Raw genomic sequence first — 18,160 nt, forward strand, 5'->3', positions numbered from 1 at the left:
GTCTGGTGCACTGAAACTAGGAAAGTCAGTCGAAATAAACTGTTCTGGTCCTGTGTTCATTTAAACCATGTATTACCGGGAAAAGACCCCTGTTTTAGGTGTTTCTACCCTGTTTTTTCTCCCCTTATTCCTGCAGTCTTATGAAACCGCCTGTCCAAGGATGTTAGGCAGGCACATTGTTGACAGTTCTGGGAAAAGCAAAGCATTTTATTGCTCAGTTAGACACTGAAGATCTTGATACGGCCACTAAGCTTTGGGGTTTTTTAATCTTTTGGATTAATTGTAACTGCATTACCCTTGCCTATGGGCCTTTTTTTGTGAGCCATCTTGGGTCTTCTGCTAAAGTATAACAGCTGTTACATGTGTGATTTCTAAAGTAGCCAGGTCAAACATCCAAAAATTGTCGAACATGGCTGCAGACTTGGAGGCCCCTCTATCATTGCTTGAAATCTTTTCCTGGCCTGCTTGCCCTGTTTGTACCAAACACCAAGCCTAATTAACAGAGGCGGAGCACTCACGGGTCACATGTCCCCGGGCGCATGCCAGCTGGTCACATGGGGGTAAAGAATCACCCCCACAGCCCTTCCCTCTGCCCCTAGTGGGGTGGGGCTGAGGGGCGCCAGGCCAGGTAAGGACAGGGGCGGTGAGCGCCCGGAGTAAGCTTTGCCCCAGGCACCATTCCTCCTCCCCACGCCTCTCGTGATTAATGTTATGGAGAACTCAAAAACTTGCTGTTTTGTGATGTTTTGCTCCTAATAAAAGCTATTACTTAGCCCAGAGGTGGGATCCAGCAGGTTCTCACCTGTTCCCGAGAGTGGGTTACTAATTATTTGTGTGTGCCGAGAGGGGGTTACTAATTGGGTCTGCTTTCCATTAGAAATTCCATTAGGTCCAAAAATCATAAAGTCCTGTTGTTTCCTATGTGGCTGGTTAGCGAAGGTAGAAAACGGGATAATTCTCCCTGTTGGGCTGTTTTAAAAACATATTTTAGAAATATGGCAATTGTTGTAGGAAAGTATCCTTTTGATTTCTAGGACCAAAATTAAGTATTTGAAAGTATTAAGCATTTCTCAGACAGTCAATTAGAGGAGAAGTAGTTGTTTCTGTTGGCAGTAGACAATAGGACTTGCTATAATGAGTTTAAATTATGAACAGAAAGATACCAGCTGGAAATTACTAACTTCTTTTTTACAGTAAGAGTTTTTTACAGTAACAGAGAAATTATTAATGCCCCGCCCCTGGAATGCCCAGCCACGCCCCTGTTGTGCCCCACCCAGTCCCATTGGCGCTACGCCACTGTTTGAATCCCACCACCATGGGAACCTGATACTAAATTTTTTGGATCCCACCACTGACTTAGCCTTTGTGTTTTCAGATGGAATATATGCTAGTTTTGTTGAACAGCCCTTCAGTGGTGTAGCACCAAGGGGAGCCAGAGGCGTGGTGGGGGGTAGCCGCACCGGATGGAAGCCCTGTGAAGTGACGTTCTTGGGGAGTAGGGGCCGGGGGGCAGTCCGGGGGCGGATGAGGGCTTGGAGTGGTGCAGGGCACGCACCCGCACAGGGTGCAGTTCCCTCGCTCTGTCCTTGCAGCCCTTCCGTATTCACAATGTGAGTGTGTGTGTTTGAGGGGGTGCTTTTCACCACCATGTCAAAGTTGTCATATAAGTACAGCGCTTTGTTCTTGGAATTCTGAGAATTTATAAACGAGGCAGGCAATGGCAAACCCCCTCTGAACGTTGCTTGCCTTGAAAAACCCAGGTAAGGCAGCTGTGACTTGACAGCAGTTTCCACCACCACTAATTACCCCATACTAACTCATGCGGAAAACCCTAGTTTGTTGGTTATTGCTCTACTACTGTGGTATAGTGCTTACACACAACTGGATTGTTTTTTCCACACTGGAAATCCAGTTGCAAATGGGTCCAGTGATAGCCCAGTATGCAACAGGGTGATGCAGCCTGAAATTTTGCATGTCAGGAAGTAGTTGTATTGCAGGATCCTTCTTGGAGACAGGAGACCAAACCTCTTCTCAGTGAAGTTTGCTAGAGAAAGATGGTACTCCTCTGTTCAGAAGCAAATCTGTTCCAATTCTTGGCAAGTGGTGACATTGTCTCTCTCTTCGCTTCAGTCCACCAGGGCCTGTCTGAGGGGGTAATGGCTAGAAAGGGGGGGGGGGGACCTGAATTCCCGTTGCTATGGTAACCGTACGGGTTTTGCAAGGCAGGACAGAGGAGAAAGCTGGTCATGTGGTGAAGCAAGATGGCTACCCGAACCAGAAGGCTGCAGCCGGAGTGAGTGGGTGGGGAGAGCTGGGAGGCAACAGCTGTTTGCTCGCGCCTCAAGTTTTTTCCCCCTCGCTTCTCTCCGCTCGCCATTTCTGACGCAGCTTCGCCCGCCCTCCTTTCCCATTCAAACATCCCCCGGGCTAATTTAATTTCCTACAGCTCCTCCGACGATGCGCCGCCACTAACTTTTTTTGGTGCCGCCGCCTGGCTTGCATCGGTGCGCGCCGCAGAGCCAATGTCCAGCCAATCTCGCCTGGGCAGCCCCGCCGTGATCCTCCGCCTGGTTTCCTCCGCTTTGCAATGGCTCTTACCTTGTTTGGTGAGTAAATGCAGTCGCTAAACTTTAGGTGCTCCTTTTGTGCTCCCTCCAGCCCCCCCACCCCCAAAATAATGGCATGAATAGAGGAAGGTGCTCTGCTGCTGCTGGCGTGGGTGAGGCGCGCGGGCTCCCTGGGTGCTTTTGGTAGCCCGTCTTCAATTGGGGTGGCTGGCAAGATCAGGGGGCGCTTCCTCTCCCATTGTTTCCGCTCCCAGGCAGAGCTGATGGGCGTGTGCTTGTTTTCTCCAGATTGTGTGCAAAGGTGAGCCGATTGGCATCAGCTTCCAGACGTTGCATCTAATCGTGTGTCTCCTCGGCCTTTGTTACTCGCACAGCTATTCATGTTTGCTTTGTGTGTGTGTGTGCGTGCGCGACCATTCGACTAATGAGTTTTTTCCTGCTCTTTGAGAAGCCCTGAGACGCCTCCCTCAGTGTTTACTCCTTCTGTGTCGAGTCGAAAAGAAAGTTACTTTCTCTCTCTCTCTCTCTGAACTTTTTGCATGGCAAACTGATTAGGAGGAAACGTCAAACCTGTTTTGCTCCACACCTATGGAGAGAAGAACGCCCGCGTTTGCTCCGCTTAAATATGTCTTGAAAGTGGGTGAAACCCCTGGTGATGGAGATCTGTCTATAATTTAGTCAAATAAAAATTAGGGTTCTGCTAATTTTTAAAAAACACTATTGGGGGGGGGGGGGGGTGGGGGGGGGGGGGGGTGGGGGGGGGGGGGGGTGGGGGGGGGGGGGGGTGGGGGGGGGGGGGGGTGGGGGGGGGGGGGGGTGGGGGGGGGGGGGGGTGGGGGGGGGGGGGGGTGGGGGGGGGGGGGGGTGGGGGGGGGGGGGGGTGGGGGGGGGGGGGGGTGGGGGGGGGGGGGGGTGGGGGGGGGGGGGGGTGGGGGGGGGGGGGGGTGGGGGGGGGGGGGGGTGGGGGGGGGGGGGGGTGGGGGGGGGGGGGGGTGGGGGGGGGGGGGGGTGGGGGGGGGGGGGGGTGGGGGGGGGGGGGGGTGGGGGGGGGGGGGGGTGGGGGGGGGGGGGGGTGGGGGGGGGGGGGGGTGGGGGGGGGGGGGGGTGGGGGGGGGGGGGGGTGGGGGGGGGGGGGGGTGGGGGGGGGGGGGGGTGGGGGGGGGGGGGGGTGGGGGGGGGGGGGGGTGGGGGGGGGGGGGGGTGGGGGGGGGGGGGGGTGGGGGGGGGGGGGGGTGGGGGGGGGGGGGGGTGGGGGGGGGGGGGGGTGGGGGGGGGGGGGGGTGGGGGGGGGGGGGGGTGGGGGGGGGGGGGGGTGGGGGGGGGGGGGGGTGGGGGGGGGGGGGGGTGGGGGGGGGGGGGGGTGGGGGGGGGGGGGGGTGGGGGGGGGGGGGGGTGGGGGGGGGGGGGGGTGGGGGGGGGGGGGGGTGGGGGGGGGGGGGGGTGGGGGGGGGGGGGGGTGGGGGGGGGGGGGGGTGGGGGGGGGGGGGGGTGGGGGGGGGGGGGGGTGGGGGGGGGGGGGGGTGGGGGGGGGGGGGGGTGGGGGGGGGGGGGGGTGGGGGGGGGGGGGGGTGGGGGGGGGGGGGGGTGGGGGGGGGGGGGGGTGGGGGGGGGGGGGGGTGGGGGGGGGGGGGGGTGGGGGGGGGGGGGGGTGGGGGGGGGGGGGGGTGGGGGGGGGGGGGGGTGGGGGGGGGGGGGGGTGGGGGGGGGGGGGGGTGGGGGGGGGGGGGGGTGGGGGGGGGGGGGGGTGGGGGGGGGGGGGGGTGGGGGGGGGGGGGGGTGGGGGGGGGGGGGGGTGGGGGGGGGGGGGGGTGGGGGGGGGGGGGGGTGGGGGGGGGGGGGGGTGGGGGGGGGGGGGGGTGGGGGGGGGGGGGGGTGGGGGGGGGGGGGGGTGGGGGGGGGGGGGGGTGGGGGGGGGGGGGGGTGGGGGGGGGGGGGGGTGGGGGGGGGGGGGGGTGGGGGGGGGGGGGGGTGGGGGGGGGGGGGGGTGGGGGGGGGGGGGGGTGGGGGGGGGGGGGGGTGGGGGGGGGGGGGGGTGGGGGGGGGGGGGGGTGGGGGGGGGGGGGGGTGGGGGGGGGGGGGGGTGGGGGGGGGGGGGGGTGGGGGGGGGGGGGGGTGGGGGGGGGGGGGGGTGGGGGGGGGGGGGGGTGGGGGGGGGGGGGGGTGGGGGGGGGGGGGGGTGGGGGGGGGGGGGGGTGGGGGGGGGGGGGGGTGGGGGGGGGGGGGGGTGGGGGGGGGGGGGGGTGGGGGGGGGGGGGGGTGGGGGGGGGGGGGGGTGGGGGGGGGGGGGGGTGGGGGGGGGGGGGGGTGGGGGGGGGGGGGGGTGGGGGGGGGGGGGGGTGGGGGGGGGGGGGGGTGGGGGGGGGGGGGGGTGGGGGGGGGGGGGGGTGGGGGGGGGGGGGGGTGGGGGGGGGGGGGGGTGGGGGGGGGGGGGGGTGGGGGGGGGGGGGGGTGGGGGGGGGGGGGGGTGGGGGGGGGGGGGGGTGGGGGGGGGGGGGGGTGGGGGGGGGGGGGGGTGGGGGGGGGGGGGGGTGGGGGGGGGGGGGGGTGGGGGGGGGGGGGGGTGGGGGGGGGGGGGGGTGGGGGGGGGGGGGGGTGGGGGGGGGGGGGGGTGGGGGGGGGGGGGGGTGGGGGGGGGGGGGGGTGGGGGGGGGGGGGGGTGGGGGGGGGGGGGGGTGGGGGGGGGGGGGGGTGGGGGGGGGGGGGGGTGGGGGGGGGGGGGGGTGGGGGGGGGGGGGGGTGGGGGGGGGGGGGGGTGGGGGGGGGGGGGGGTGGGGGGGGGGGGGGGTGGGGGGGGGGGGGGGTGGGGGGGGGGGGGGGTGGGGGGGGGGGGGGGTGGGGGGGGGGGGGGGTGGGGGGGGGGGGGGGTGGGGGGGGGGGGGGGTGGGGGGGGGGGGGGGTGGGGGGGGGGGGGGGTGGGGGGGGGGGGGGGTGGGGGGGGGGGGGGGTGGGGGGGGGGGGGGGTGGGGGGGGGGGGGGGTGGGGGGGGGGGGGGGTGGGGGGGGGGGGGGGTGGGGGGGGGGGGGGGTGGGGGGGGGGGGGGGTGGGGGGGGGGGGGGGTGGGGGGGGGGGGGGGTGGGGGGGGGGGGGGGTGGGGGGGGGGGGGGGTGGGGGGGGGGGGGGGTGGGGGGGGGGGGGGGTGGGGGGGGGGGGGGGTGGGGGGGGGGGGGGGTGGGGGGGGGGGGGGGTGGGGGGGGGGGGGGGTGGGGGGGGGGGGGGGTGGGGGGGGGGGGGGGTGGGGGGGGGGGGGGGTGGGGGGGGGGGGGGGTGGGGGGGGGGGGGGGTGGGGGGGGGGGGGGGTGGGGGGGGGGGGGGGTGGGGGGGGGGGGGGGTGGGGGGGGGGGGGGGTGGGGGGGGGGGGGGGTGGGGGGGGGGGGGGGTGGGGGGGGGGGGGGGTGGGGGGGGGGGGGGGTGGGGGGGGGGGGGGGTGGGGGGGGGGGGGGGTGGGGGGGGGGGGGGGTGGGGGGGGGGGGGGGTGGGGGGGGGGGGGGGTGGGGGGGGGGGGGGGTGGGGGGGGGGGGGGGTGGGGGGGGGGGGGGGTGGGGGGGGGGGGGGGTGGGGGGGGGGGGGGGTGGGGGGGGGGGGGGGTGGGGGGGGGGGGGGGTGGGGGGGGGGGGGGGTGGGGGGGGGGGGGGGTGGGGGGGGGGGGGGGTGGGGGGGGGGGGGGGTGGGGGGGGGGGGGGGTGGGGGGGGGGGGGGGTGGGGGGGGGGGGGGGTGGGGGGGGGGGGGGGTGGGGGGGGGGGGGGGTGGGGGGGGGGGGGGGTGGGGGGGGGGGGGGGTGGGGGGGGGGGGGGGTGGGGGGGGGGGGGGGTGGGGGGGGGGGGGGGTGGGGGGGGGGGGGGGTGGGGGGGGGGGGGGGTGGGGGGGGGGGGGGGTGGGGGGGGGGGGGGGTGGGGGGGGGGGGGGGTGGGGGGGGGGGGGGGTGGGGGGGGGGGGGGGTGGGGGGGGGGGGGGGTGGGGGGGGGGGGGGGTGGGGGGGGGGGGGGGTGGGGGGGGGGGGGGGTGGGGGGGGGGGGGGGTGGGGGGGGGGGGGGGTGGGGGGGGGGGGGGGTGGGGGGGGGGGGGGGTGGGGGGGGGGGGGGGTGGGGGGGGGGGGGGGTGGGGGGGGGGGGGGGTGGGGGGGGGGGGGGGTGGGGGGGGGGGGGGGTGGGGGGGGGGGGGGGTGGGGGGGGGGGGGGGTGGGGGGGGGGGGGGGTGGGGGGGGGGGGGGGTGGGGGGGGGGGGGGGTGGGGGGGGGGGGGGGTGGGGGGGGGGGGGGGTGGGGGGGGGGGGGGGTGGGGGGGGGGGGGGGTGGGGGGGGGGGGGGGTGGGGGGGGGGGGGGGTGGGGGGGGGGGGGGGTGGGGGGGGGGGGGGGTGGGGGGGGGGGGGGGTGGGGGGGGGGGGGGGTGGGGGGGGGGGGGGGTGGGGGGGGGGGGGGGTGGGGGGGGGGGGGGGTGGGGGGGGGGGGGGGTGGGGGGGGGGGGGGGTGGGGGGGGGGGGGGGTGGGGGGGGGGGGGGGTGGGGGGGGGGGGGGGTGGGGGGGGGGGGGGGTGGGGGGGGGGGGGGGTGGGGGGGGGGGGGGGTGGGGGGGGGGGGGGGTGGGGGGGGGGGGGGGTGGGGGGGGGGGGGGGTGGGGGGGGGGGGGGGTGGGGGGGGGGGGGGGTGGGGGGGGGGGGGGGTGGGGGGGGGGGGGGGTGGGGGGGGGGGGGGGTGGGGGGGGGGGGGGGTGGGGGGGGGGGGGGGTGGGGGGGGGGGGGGGTGGGGGGGGGGGGGGGTGGGGGGGGGGGGGGGTGGGGGGGGGGGGGGGTGGGGGGGGGGGGGGGTGGGGGGGGGGGGGGGTGGGGGGGGGGGGGGGTGGGGGGGGGGGGGGGTGGGGGGGGGGGGGGGTGGGGGGGGGGGGGGGTGGGGGGGGGGGGGGGTGGGGGGGGGGGGGGGTGGGGGGGGGGGGGGGTGGGGGGGGGGGGGGGTGGGGGGGGGGGGGGGTGGGGGGGGGGGGGGGTGGGGGGGGGGGGGGGTGGGGGGGGGGGGGGGTGGGGGGGGGGGGGGGTGGGGGGGGGGGGGGGTGGGGGGGGGGGGGGGTGGGGGGGGGGGGGGGTGGGGGGGGGGGGGGGTGGGGGGGGGGGGGGGTGGGGGGGGGGGGGGGTGGGGGGGGGGGGGGGTGGGGGGGGGGGGGGGTGGGGGGGGGGGGGGGTGGGGGGGGGGGGGGGTGGGGGGGGGGGGGGGTGGGGGGGGGGGGGGGTGGGGGGGGGGGGGGGTGGGGGGGGGGGGGGGTGGGGGGGGGGGGGGGTGGGGGGGGGGGGGGGTGGGGGGGGGGGGGGGTGGGGGGGGGGGGGGGTGGGGGGGGGGGGGGGTGGGGGGGGGGGGGGGTGGGGGGGGGGGGGGGTGGGGGGGGGGGGGGGTGGGGGGGGGGGGGGGTGGGGGGGGGGGGGGGTGGGGGGGGGGGGGGGTGGGGGGGGGGGGGGGTGGGGGGGGGGGGGGGTGGGGGGGGGGGGGGGTGGGGGGGGGGGGGGGTGGGGGGGGGGGGGGGTGGGGGGGGGGGGGGGTGGGGGGGGGGGGGGGTGGGGGGGGGGGGGGGTGGGGGGGGGGGGGGGTGGGGGGGGGGGGGGGTGGGGGGGGGGGGGGGTGGGGGGGGGGGGGGGTGGGGGGGGGGGGGGGTGGGGGGGGGGGGGGGTGGGGGGGGGGGGGGGTGGGGGGGGGGGGGGGTGGGGGGGGGGGGGGGTGGGGGGGGGGGGGGGTGGGGGGGGGGGGGGGTGGGGGGGGGGGGGGGTGGGGGGGGGGGGGGGTGGGGGGGGGGGGGGGTGGGGGGGGGGGGGGGTGGGGGGGGGGGGGGGTGGGGGGGGGGGGGGGTGGGGGGGGGGGGGGGTGGGGGGGGGGGGGGGTGGGGGGGGGGGGGGGTGGGGGGGGGGGGGGGTGGGGGGGGGGGGGGGTGGGGGGGGGGGGGGGTGGGGGGGGGGGGGGGTGGGGGGGGGGGGGGGTGGGGGGGGGGGGGGGTGGGGGGGGGGGGGGGTGGGGGGGGGGGGGGGTGGGGGGGGGGGGGGGTGGGGGGGGGGGGGGGTGGGGGGGGGGGGGGGTGGGGGGGGGGGGGGGTGGGGGGGGGGGGGGGTGGGGGGGGGGGGGGGTGGGGGGGGGGGGGGGTGGGGGGGGGGGGGGGTGGGGGGGGGGGGGGGTGGGGGGGGGGGGGGGTGGGGGGGGGGGGGGGTGGGGGGGGGGGGGGGTGGGGGGGGGGGGGGGTGGGGGGGGGGGGGGGTGGGGGGGGGGGGGGGTGGGGGGGGGGGGGGGTGGGGGGGGGGGGGGGTGGGGGGGGGGGGGGGTGGGGGGGGGGGGGGGTGGGGGGGGGGGGGGGTGGGGGGGGGGGGGGGTGGGGGGGGGGGGGGGTGGGGGGGGGGGGGGGTGGGGGGGGGGGGGGGTGGGGGGGGGGGGGGGTGGGGGGGGGGGGGGGTGGGGGGGGGGGGGGGTGGGGGGGGGGGGGGGTGGGGGGGGGGGGGGGTGGGGGGGGGGGGGGGTGGGGGGGGGGGGGGGTGGGGGGGGGGGGGGGTGGGGGGGGGGGGGGGTGGGGGGGGGGGGGGGTGGGGGGGGGGGGGGGTGGGGGGGGGGGGGGGTGGGGGGGGGGGGGGGTGGGGGGGGGGGGGGGTGGGGGGGGGGGGGGGTGGGGGGGGGGGGGGGTGGGGGGGGGGGGGGGTGGGGGGGGGGGGGGGTGGGGGGGGGGGGGGGTGGGGGGGGGGGGGGGTGGGGGGGGGGGGGGGTGGGGGGGGGGGGGGGTGGGGGGGGGGGGGGGTGGGGGGGGGGGGGGGTGGGGGGGGGGGGGGGTGGGGGGGGGGGGGGGTGGGGGGGGGGGGGGGTGGGGGGGGGGGGGGGTGGGGGGGGGGGGGGGTGGGGGGGGGGGGGGGTGGGGGGGGGGGGGGGTGGGGGGGGGGGGGGGTGGGGGGGGGGGGGGGTGGGGGGGGGGGGGGGTGGGGGGGGGGGGGGGTGGGGGGGGGGGGGGGTGGGGGGGGGGGGGGGTGGGGGGGGGGGGGGGTGGGGGGGGGGGGGGGTGGGGGGGGGGGGGGGTGGGGGGGGGGGGGGGTGGGGGGGGGGGGGGGTGGGGGGGGGGGGGGGTGGGGGGGGGGGGGGGTGGGGGGGGGGGGGGGTGGGGGGGGGGGGGGGTGGGGGGGGGGGGGGGTGGGGGGGGGGGGGGGTGGGGGGGGGGGGGGGTGGGGGGGGGGGGGGGTGGGGGGGGGGGGGGGTGGGGGGGGGGGGGGGTGGGGGGGGGGGGGGGTGGGGGGGGGGGGGGGTGGGGGGGGGGGGGGGTGGGGGGGGGGGGGGGTGGGGGGGGGGGGGGGTGGGGGGGGGGGGGGGTGGGGGGGGGGGGGGGTGGGGGGGGGGGGGGGTGGGGGGGGGGGGGGGTGGGGGGGGGGGGGGGTGGGGGGGGGGGGGGGTGGGGGGGGGGGGGGGTGGGGGGGGGGGGGGGTGGGGGGGGGGGGGGGTGGGGGGGGGGGGGGGTGGGGGGGGGGGGGGGTGGGGGGGGGGGGGGGTGGGGGGGGGGGGGGGTGGGGGGGGGGGGGGGTGGGGGGGGGGGGGGGTGGGGGGGGGGGGGGGTGGGGGGGGGGGGGGGTGGGGGGGGGGGGGGGTGGGGGGGGGGGGGGGTGGGGGGGGGGGGGGGTGGGGGGGGGGGGGGGTGGGGGGGGGGGGGGGTGGGGGGGGGGGGGGGTGGGGGGGGGGGGGGGTGGGGGGGGGGGGGGGTGGGGGGGGGGGGGGGTGGGGGGGGGGGGGGGTGGGGGGGGGGGGGGGTGGGGGGGGGGGGGGGTGGGGGGGGGGGGGGGTGGGGGGGGGGGGGGGTGGGGGGGGGGGGGGGTGGGGGGGGGGGGGGGTGGGGGGGGGGGGGGGTGGGGGGGGGGGGGGGTGGGGGGGGGGGGGGGTGGGGGGGGGGGGGGGTGGGGGGGGGGGGGGGTGGGGGGGGGGGGGGGTGGGGGGGGGGGGGGGTGGGGGGGGGGGGGGGTGGGGGGGGGGGGGGGTGGGGGGGGGGGGGGGTGGGGGGGGGGGGGGGTGGGGGGGGGGGGGGGTGGGGGGGGGGGGGGGTGGGGGGGGGGGGGGGTGGGGGGGGGGGGGGGTGGGGGGGGGGGGGGGTGGGGGGGGGGGGGGGTGGGGGGGGGGGGGGGTGGGGGGGGGGGGGGGTGGGGGGGGGGGGGGGTGGGGGGGGGGGGGGGTGGGGGGGGGGGGGGGTGGGGGGGGGGGGGGGTGGGGGGGGGGGGGGGTGGGGGGGGGGGGGGGTGGGGGGGGGGGGGGGTGGGGGGGGGGGGGGGTGGGGGGGGGGGGGGGTGGGGGGGGGGGGGGGTGGGGGGGGGGGGGGGTGGGGGGGGGGGGGGGTGGGGGGGGGGGGGGGTGGGGGGGGGGGGGGGTGGGGGGGGGGGGGGGTGGGGGGGGGGGGGGGTGGGGGGGGGGGGGGGTGGGGGGGGGGGGGGGTGGGGGGGGGGGGGGGTGGGGGGGGGGGGGGGTGGGGGGGGGGGGGGGTGGGGGGGGGGGGGGGTGGGGGGGGGGGGGGGTGGGGGGGGGGGGGGGTGGGGGGGGGGGGGGGTGGGGGGGGGGGGGGGTGGGGGGGGGGGGGGGTGGGGGGGGGGGGGGGTGGGGGGGGGGGGGGGTGGGGGGGGGGGGGGGTGGGGGGGGGGGGGGGTGGGGGGGGGGGGGGGTGGGGGGGGGGGGGGGTGGGGGGGGGGGGGGGTGGGGGGGGGGGGGGGTGGGGGGGGGGGGGGGTGGGGGGGGGGGGGGGTGGGGGGGGGGGGGGGTGGGGGGGGGGGGGGGTGGGGGGGGGGGGGGGTGGGGGGGGGGGGGGGTGGGGGGGGGGGGGGGTGGGGGGGGGGGGGGGTGGGGGGGGGGGGGGGTGGGGGGGGGGGGGGGTGGGGGGGGGGGGGGGTGGGGGGGGGGGGGGGTGGGGGGGGGGGGGGGTGGGGGGGGGGGGGGGTGGGGGGGGGGGGGGGTGGGGGGGGGGGGGGGTGGGGGGGGGGGGGGGTGGGGGGGGGGGGGGGTGGGGGGGGGGGGGGGTGGGGGGGGGGGGGGGTGGGGGGGGGGGGGGGTGGGGGGGGGGGGGGGTGGGGGGGGGGGGGGGTGGGGGGGGGGGGGGGTGGGGGGGGGGGGGGGTGGGGGGGGGGGGGGGTGGGGGGGGGGGGGGGTGGGGGGGGGGGGGGGTGGGGGGGGGGGGGGGTGGGGGGGGGGGGGGGTGGGGGGGGGGGGGGGTGGGGGGGGGGGGGGGTGGGGGGGGGGGGGGGTGGGGGGGGGGGGGGGTGGGGGGGGGGGGGGGTGGGGGGGGGGGGGGGTGGGGGGGGGGGGGGGTGGGGGGGGGGGGGGGTGGGGGGGGGGGGGGGTGGGGGGGGGGGGGGGTGGGGGGGGGGGGGGGTGGGGGGGGGGGGGGGTGGGGGGGGGGGGGGGTGGGGGGGGGGGGGGGTGGGGGGGGGGGGGGGTGGGGGGGGGGGGGGGTGGGGGGGGGGGGGGGTGGGGGGGGGGGGGGGTGGGGGGGGGGGGGGGTGGGGGGGGGGGGGGGTGGGGGGGGGGGGGGGTGGGGGGGGGGGGGGGTGGGGGGGGGGGGGGGTGGGGGGGGGGGGGGGTGGGGGGGGGGGGGGGTGGGGGGGGGGGGGGGTGGGGGGGGGGGGGGGTGGGGGGGGGGGGGGGTGGGGGGGGGGGGGGGTGGGGGGGGGGGGGGGTGGGGGGGGGGGGGGGTGGGGGGGGGGGGGGGTGGGGGGGGGGGGGGGTGGGGGGGGGGGGGGGTGGGGGGGGGGGGGGGTGGGGGGGGGGGGGGGTGGGGGGGGGGGGGGGTGGGGGGGGGGGGGGGTGGGGGGGGGGGGGGGTGGGGGGGGGGGGGGGTGGGGGGGGGGGGGGGTGGGGGGGGGGGGGGGTGGGGGGGGGGGGGGGTGGGGGGGGGGGGGGGTGGGGGGGGGGGGGGGTGGGGGGGGGGGGGGGTGGGGGGGGGGGGGGGTGGGGGGGGGGGGGGGTGGGGGGGGGGGGGGGTGGGGGGGGGGGGGGGTGGGGGGGGGGGGGGGTGGGGGGGGGGGGGGGTGGGGGGGGGGGGGGGTGGGGGGGGGGGGGGGTGGGGGGGGGGGGGGGTGGGGGGGGGGGGGGGTGGGGGGGGGGGGGGGTGGGGGGGGGGGGGGGTGGGGGGGGGGGGGGGTGGGGGGGGGGGGGGGTGGGGGGGGGGGGGGGTGGGGGGGGGGGGGGGTGGGGGGGGGGGGGGGTGGGGGGGGGGGGGGGTGGGGGGGGGGGGGGGTGGGGGGGGGGGGGGGTGGGGGGGGGGGGGGGTGGGGGGGGGGGGGGGTGGGGGGGGGGGGGGGTGGGGGGGGGGGGGGGTGGGGGGGGGGGGGGGTGGGGGGGGGGGGGGGTGGGGGGGGGGGGGGGTGGGGGGGGGGGGGGGTGGGGGGGGGGGGGGGTGGGGGGGGGGGGGGGTGGGGGGGGGGGGGGGTGGGGGGGGGGGGGGGTGGGGGGGGGGGGGGGTGGGGGGGGGGGGGGGTGGGGGGGGGGGGGGGTGGGGGGGGGGGGGGGTGGGGGGGGGGGGGGGTGGGGGGGGGGGGGGGTGGGGGGGGGGGGGGGTGGGGGGGGGGGGGGGTGGGGGGGGGGGGGGGTGGGGGGGGGGGGGGGTGGGGGGGGGGGGGGGTGGGGGGGGGGGGGGGTGGGGGGGGGGGGGGGTGGGGGGGGGGGGGGGTGGGGGGGGGGGGGGGTGGGGGGGGGGGGGGGTGGGGGGGGGGGGGGGTGGGGGGGGGGGGGGGTGGGGGGGGGGGGGGGTGGGGGGGGGGGGGGGTGGGGGGGGGGGGGGGTGGGGGGGGGGGGGGGTGGGGGGGGGGGGGGGTGGGGGGGGGGGGGGGTGGGGGGGGGGGGGGGTGGGGGGGGGGGGGGGTGGGGGGGGGGGGGGGTGGGGGGGGGGGGGGGTGGGGGGGGGGGGGGGTGGGGGGGGGGGGGGGTGGGGGGGGGGGGGGGTGGGGGGGGGGGGGGGTGGGGGGGGGGGGGGGTGGGGGGGGGGGGGGGTGGGGGGGGGGGGGGGTGGGGGGGGGGGGGGGTGGGGGGGGGGGGGGGTGGGGGGGGGGGGGGGTGGGGGGGGGGGGGGGTGGGGGGGGGGGGGGGTGGGGGGGGGGGGGGGTGGGGGGGGGGGGGGGTGGGGGGGGGGGGGGGTGGGGGGGGGGGGGGGTGGGGGGGGGGGGGGGTGGGGGGGGGGGGGGGTGGGGGGGGGGGGGGGTGGGGGGGGGGGGGGGTGGGGGGGGGGGGGGGTGGGGGGGGGGGGGGGTGGGGGGGGGGGGGGGTGGGGGGGGGGGGGGGTGGGGGGGGGGGGGGGTGGGGGGGGGGGGGGGTGGGGGGGGGGGGGGGTGGGGGGGGGGGGGGGTGGGGGGGGGGGGGGGTGGGGGGGGGGGGGGGTGGGGGGGGGGGGGGGTGGGGGGGGGGGGGGGTGGGGGGGGGGGGGGGTGGGGGGGGGGGGGGGTGGGGGGGGGGGGGGGTGGGGGGGGGGGGGGGTGGGGGGGGGGGGGGGTGGGGGGGGGGGGGGGTGGGGGGGGGGGGGGGTGGGGGGGGGGGGGGGTGGGGGGGGGGGGGGGTGGGGGGGGGGGGGGGTGGGGGGGGGGGGGGGTGGGGGGGGGGGGGGGTGGGGGGGGGGGGGGGTGGGGGGGGGGGGGGGTGGGGGGGGGGGGGGGTGGGGGGGGGGGGGGGTGGGGGGGGGGGGGGGTGGGGGGGGGGGGGGGTGGGGGGGGGGGGGGGTGGGGGGGGGGGGGGGTGGGGGGGGGGGGGGGTGGGGGGGGGGGGGGGTGGGGGGGGGGGGGGGTGGGGGGGGGGGGGGGTGGGGGGGGGGGGGGGTGGGGGGGGGGGGGGGTGGGGGGGGGGGGGGGTGGGGGGGGGGGGGGGTGGGGGGGGGGGGGGGTGGGGGGGGGGGGGGGTGGGGGGGGGGGGGGGTGGGGGGGGGGGGGGGTGGGGGGGGGGGGGGGTGGGGGGGGGGGGGGGTGGGGGGGGGGGGGGGTGGGGGGGGGGGGGGGTGGGGGGGGGGGGGGGTGGGGGGGGGGGGGGGTGGGGGGGGGGGGGGGTGGGGGGGGGGGGGGGTGGGGGGGGGGGGGGGTGGGGGGGGGGGGGGGTGGGGGGGGGGGGGGGTGGGGGGGGGGGGGGGTGGGGGGGGGGGGGGGTGGGGGGGGGGGGGGGTGGGGGGGGGGGGGGGTGGGGGGGGGGGGGGGTGGGGGGGGGGGGGGGTGGGGGGGGGGGGGGGTGGGGGGGGGGGGGGGTGGGGGGGGGGGGGGGTGGGGGGGGGGGGGGGTGGGGGGGGGGGGGGGTGGGGGGGGGGGGGGGTGGGGGGGGGGGGGGGTGGGGGGGGGGGGGGGTGGGGGGGGGGGGGGGTGGGGGGGGGGGGGGGTGGGGGGGGGGGGGGGTGGGGGGGGGGGGGGGTGGGGGGGGGGGGGGGTGGGGGGGGGGGGGGGTGGGGGGGGGGGGGGGTGGGGGGGGGGGGGGGTGGGGGGGGGGGGGGGTGGGGGGGGGGGGGGGTGGGGGGGGGGGGGGGTGGGGGGGGGGGGGGGTGGGGGGGGGGGGGGGTGGGGGGGGGGGGGGGTGGGGGGGGGGGGGGGTGGGGGGGGGGGGGGGTGGGGGGGGGGGGGGGTGGGGGGGGGGGGGGGTGGGGGGGGGGGGGGGTGGGGGGGGGGGGGGGTGGGGGGGGGGGGGGGTGGGGGGGGGGGGGGGTGGGGGGGGGGGGGGGTGGGGGGGGGGGGGGGTGGGGGGGGGGGGGGGTGGGGGGGGGGGGGGGTGGGGGGGGGGGGGGGTGGGGGGGGGGGGGGGTGGGGGGGGGGGGGGGTGGGGGGGGGGGGGGGTGGGGGGGGGGGGGGGTGGGGGGGGGGGGGGGTGGGGGGGGGGGGGGGTGGGGGGGGGGGGGGGTGGGGGGGGGGGGGGGTGGGGGGGGGGGGGGGTGGGGGGGGGGGGGGGTGGGGGGGGGGGGGGGTGGGGGGGGGGGGGGGTGGGGGGGGGGGGGGGTGGGGGGGGGGGGGGGTGGGGGGGGGGGGGGGTGGGGGGGGGGGGGGGTGGGGGGGGGGGGGGGTGGGGGGGGGGGGGGGTGGGGGGGGGGGGGGGTGGGGGGGGGGGGGGGTGGGGGGGGGGGGGGGTGGGGGGGGGGGGGGGTGGGGGGGGGGGGGGGTGGGGGGGGGGGGGGGTGGGGGGGGGGGGGGGTGGGGGGGGGGGGGGGTGGGGGGGGGGGGGGGTGGGGGGGGGGGGGGGTGGGGGGGGGGGGGGGTGGGGGGGGGGGGGGGTGGGGGGGGGGGGGGGTGGGGGGGGGGGGGGGTGGGGGGGGGGGGGGGTGGGGGGGGGGGGGGGTGGGGGGGGGGGGGGGTGGGGGGGGGGGGGGGTGGGGGGGGGGGGGGGTGGGGGGGGGGGGGGGTGGGGGGGGGGGGGGGTGGGGGGGGGGGGGGGTGGGGGGGGGGGGGGGTGGGGGGGGGGGGGGGTGGGGGGGGGGGGGGGTGGGGGGGGGGGGGGGTGGGGGGGGGGGGGGGTGGGGGGGGGGGGGGGTGGGGGGGGGGGGGGGTGGGGGGGGGGGGGGGTGGGGGGGGGGGGGGGTGGGGGGGGGGGGGGGTGGGGGGGGGGGGGGGTGGGGGGGGGGGGGGGTGGGGGGGGGGGGGGGTGGGGGGGGGGGGGGGTGGGGGGGGGGGGGGGTGGGGGGGGGGGGGGGTGGGGGGGGGGGGGGGTGGGGGGGGGGGGGGGTGGGGGGGGGGGGGGGTGGGGGGGGGGGGGGGTGGGGGGGGGGGGGGGTGGGGGGGGGGGGGGGTGGGGGGGGGGGGGGGTGGGGGGGGGGGGGGGTGGGGGGGGGGGGGGGTGGGGGGGGGGGGGGGTGGGGGGGGGGGGGGGTGGGGGGGGGGGGGGGTGGGGGGGGGGGGGGGTGGGGGGGGGGGGGGGTGGGGGGGGGGGGGGGTGGGGGGGGGGGGGGGTGGGGGGGGGGGGGGGTGGGGGGGGGGGGGGGTGGGGGGGGGGGGGGGTGGGGGGGGGGGGGGGTGGGGGGGGGGGGGGGTGGGGGGGGGGGGGGGTGGGGGGGGGGGGGGGTGGGGGGGGGGGGGGGTGGGGGGGGGGGGGGGTGGGGGGGGGGGGGGGTGGGGGGGGGGGGGGGTGGGGGGGGGGGGGGGTGGGGGGGGGGGGGGGTGGGGGGGGGGGGGGGTGGGGGGGGGGGGGGGTGGGGGGGGGGGGGGGTGGGGGGGGGGGGGGGTGGGGGGGGGGGGGGGTGGGGGGGGGGGGGGGTGGGGGGGGGGGGGGGTGGGGGGGGGGGGGGGTGGGGGGGGGGGGGGGTGGGGGGGGGGGGGGGTGGGGGGGGGGGGGGGTGGGGGGGGGGGGGGGTGGGGGGGGGGGGGGGTGGGGGGGGGGGGGGGTGGGGGGGGGGGGGGGTGGGGGGGGGGGGGGGTGGGGGGGGGGGGGGGTGGGGGGGGGGGGGGGTGGGGGGGGGGGGGGGTGGGGGGGGGGGGGGGTGGGGGGGGGGGGGGGTGGGGGGGGGGGGGGGTGGGGGGGGGGGGGGGTGGGGGGGGGGGGGGGTGGGGGGGGGGGGGGGTGGGGGGGGGGGGGGGTGGGGGGGGGGGGGGGTGGGGGGGGGGGGGGGTGGGGGGGGGGGGGGGTGGGGGGGGGGGGGGGTGGGGGGGGGGGGGGGTGGGGGGGGGGGGGGGTGGGGGGGGGGGGGGGTGGGGGGGGGGGGGGGTGGGGGGGGGGGGGGGTGGGGGGGGGGGGGGGTGGGGGGGGGGGGGGGTGGGGGGGGGGGGGGGTGGGGGGGGGGGGGGGTGGGGGGGGGGGGGGGTGGGGGGGGGGGGGGGTGGGGGGGGGGGGGGGTGGGGGGGGGGGGGGGTGGGGGGGGGGGGGGGTGGGGGGGGGGGGGGGTGGGGGGGGGGGGGGGTGGGGGGGGGGGGGGGTGGGGGGGGGGGGGGGTGGGGGGGGGGGGGGGTGGGGGGGGGGGGGGGTGGGGGGGGGGGGGGGTGGGGGGGGGGGGGGGTGGGGGGGGGGGGGGGTGGGGGGGGGGGGGGGTGGGGGGGGGGGGGGGTGGGGGGGGGGGGGGGTGGGGGGGGGGGGGGGTGGGGGGGGGGGGGGGTGGGGGGGGGGGGGGGTGGGGGGGGGGGGGGGTGGGGGGGGGGGGGGGTGGGGGGGGGGGGGGGTGGGGGGGGGGGGGGGTGGGGGGGGGGGGGGGTGGGGGGGGGGGGGGGTGGGGGGGGGGGGGGGTGGGGGGGGGGGGGGGTGGGGGGGGGGGGGGGTGGGGGGGGGGGGGGGTGGGGGGGGGGGGGGGTGGGGGGGGGGGGGGGTGGGGGGGGGGGGGGGTGGGGGGGGGGGGGGGTGGGGGGGGGGGGGGGTGGGGGGGGGGGGGGGTGGGGGGGGGGGGGGGTGGGGGGGGGGGGGGGTGGGGGGGGGGGGGGGTGGGGGGGGGGGGGGGTGGGGGGGGGGGGGGGTGGGGGGGGGGGGGGGTGGGGGGGGGGGGGGGTGGGGGGGGGGGGGGGTGGGGGGGGGGGGGGGTGGGGGGGGGGGGGGGTGGGGGGGGGGGGGGGTGGGGGGGGGGGGGGGTGGGGGGGGGGGGGGGTGGGGGGGGGGGGGGGTGGGGGGGGGGGGGGGTGGGGGGGGGGGGGGGTGGGGGGGGGGGGGGGTGGGGGGGGGGGGGGGTGGGGGGGGGGGGGGGTGGGGGGG

General features: G+C 85.6%; 1 protein-coding gene across 1 annotated transcript in view; it reads left to right on the forward strand.

The window, feature by feature from the left end:
- Window positions 1–2,244: 2,244 nt before the first annotated feature.
- The window catches only part of CHN1 (chimerin 1), a 158,560-nt gene continuing 142,644 nt past the window's right edge, over window positions 2,245–18,160 (forward strand). Inside the window, exon 1 of the mRNA XM_048486628.1 lies at window positions 2,245–2,606. Coding sequence (XP_048342585.1) covers window positions 2,588–2,606 — 19 coding nt within the window. The 5' untranslated portion in view covers window positions 2,245–2,587. The remainder of the gene's footprint in view (window positions 2,607–18,160) is intronic.

Source organism: Sphaerodactylus townsendi, linkage group LG02 (assembly GCF_021028975.2).
Source record: "Sphaerodactylus townsendi isolate TG3544 linkage group LG02, MPM_Stown_v2.3, whole genome shotgun sequence".
Lineage (NCBI taxonomy): Eukaryota > Metazoa > Chordata > Lepidosauria > Squamata > Sphaerodactylidae > Sphaerodactylus > Sphaerodactylus townsendi.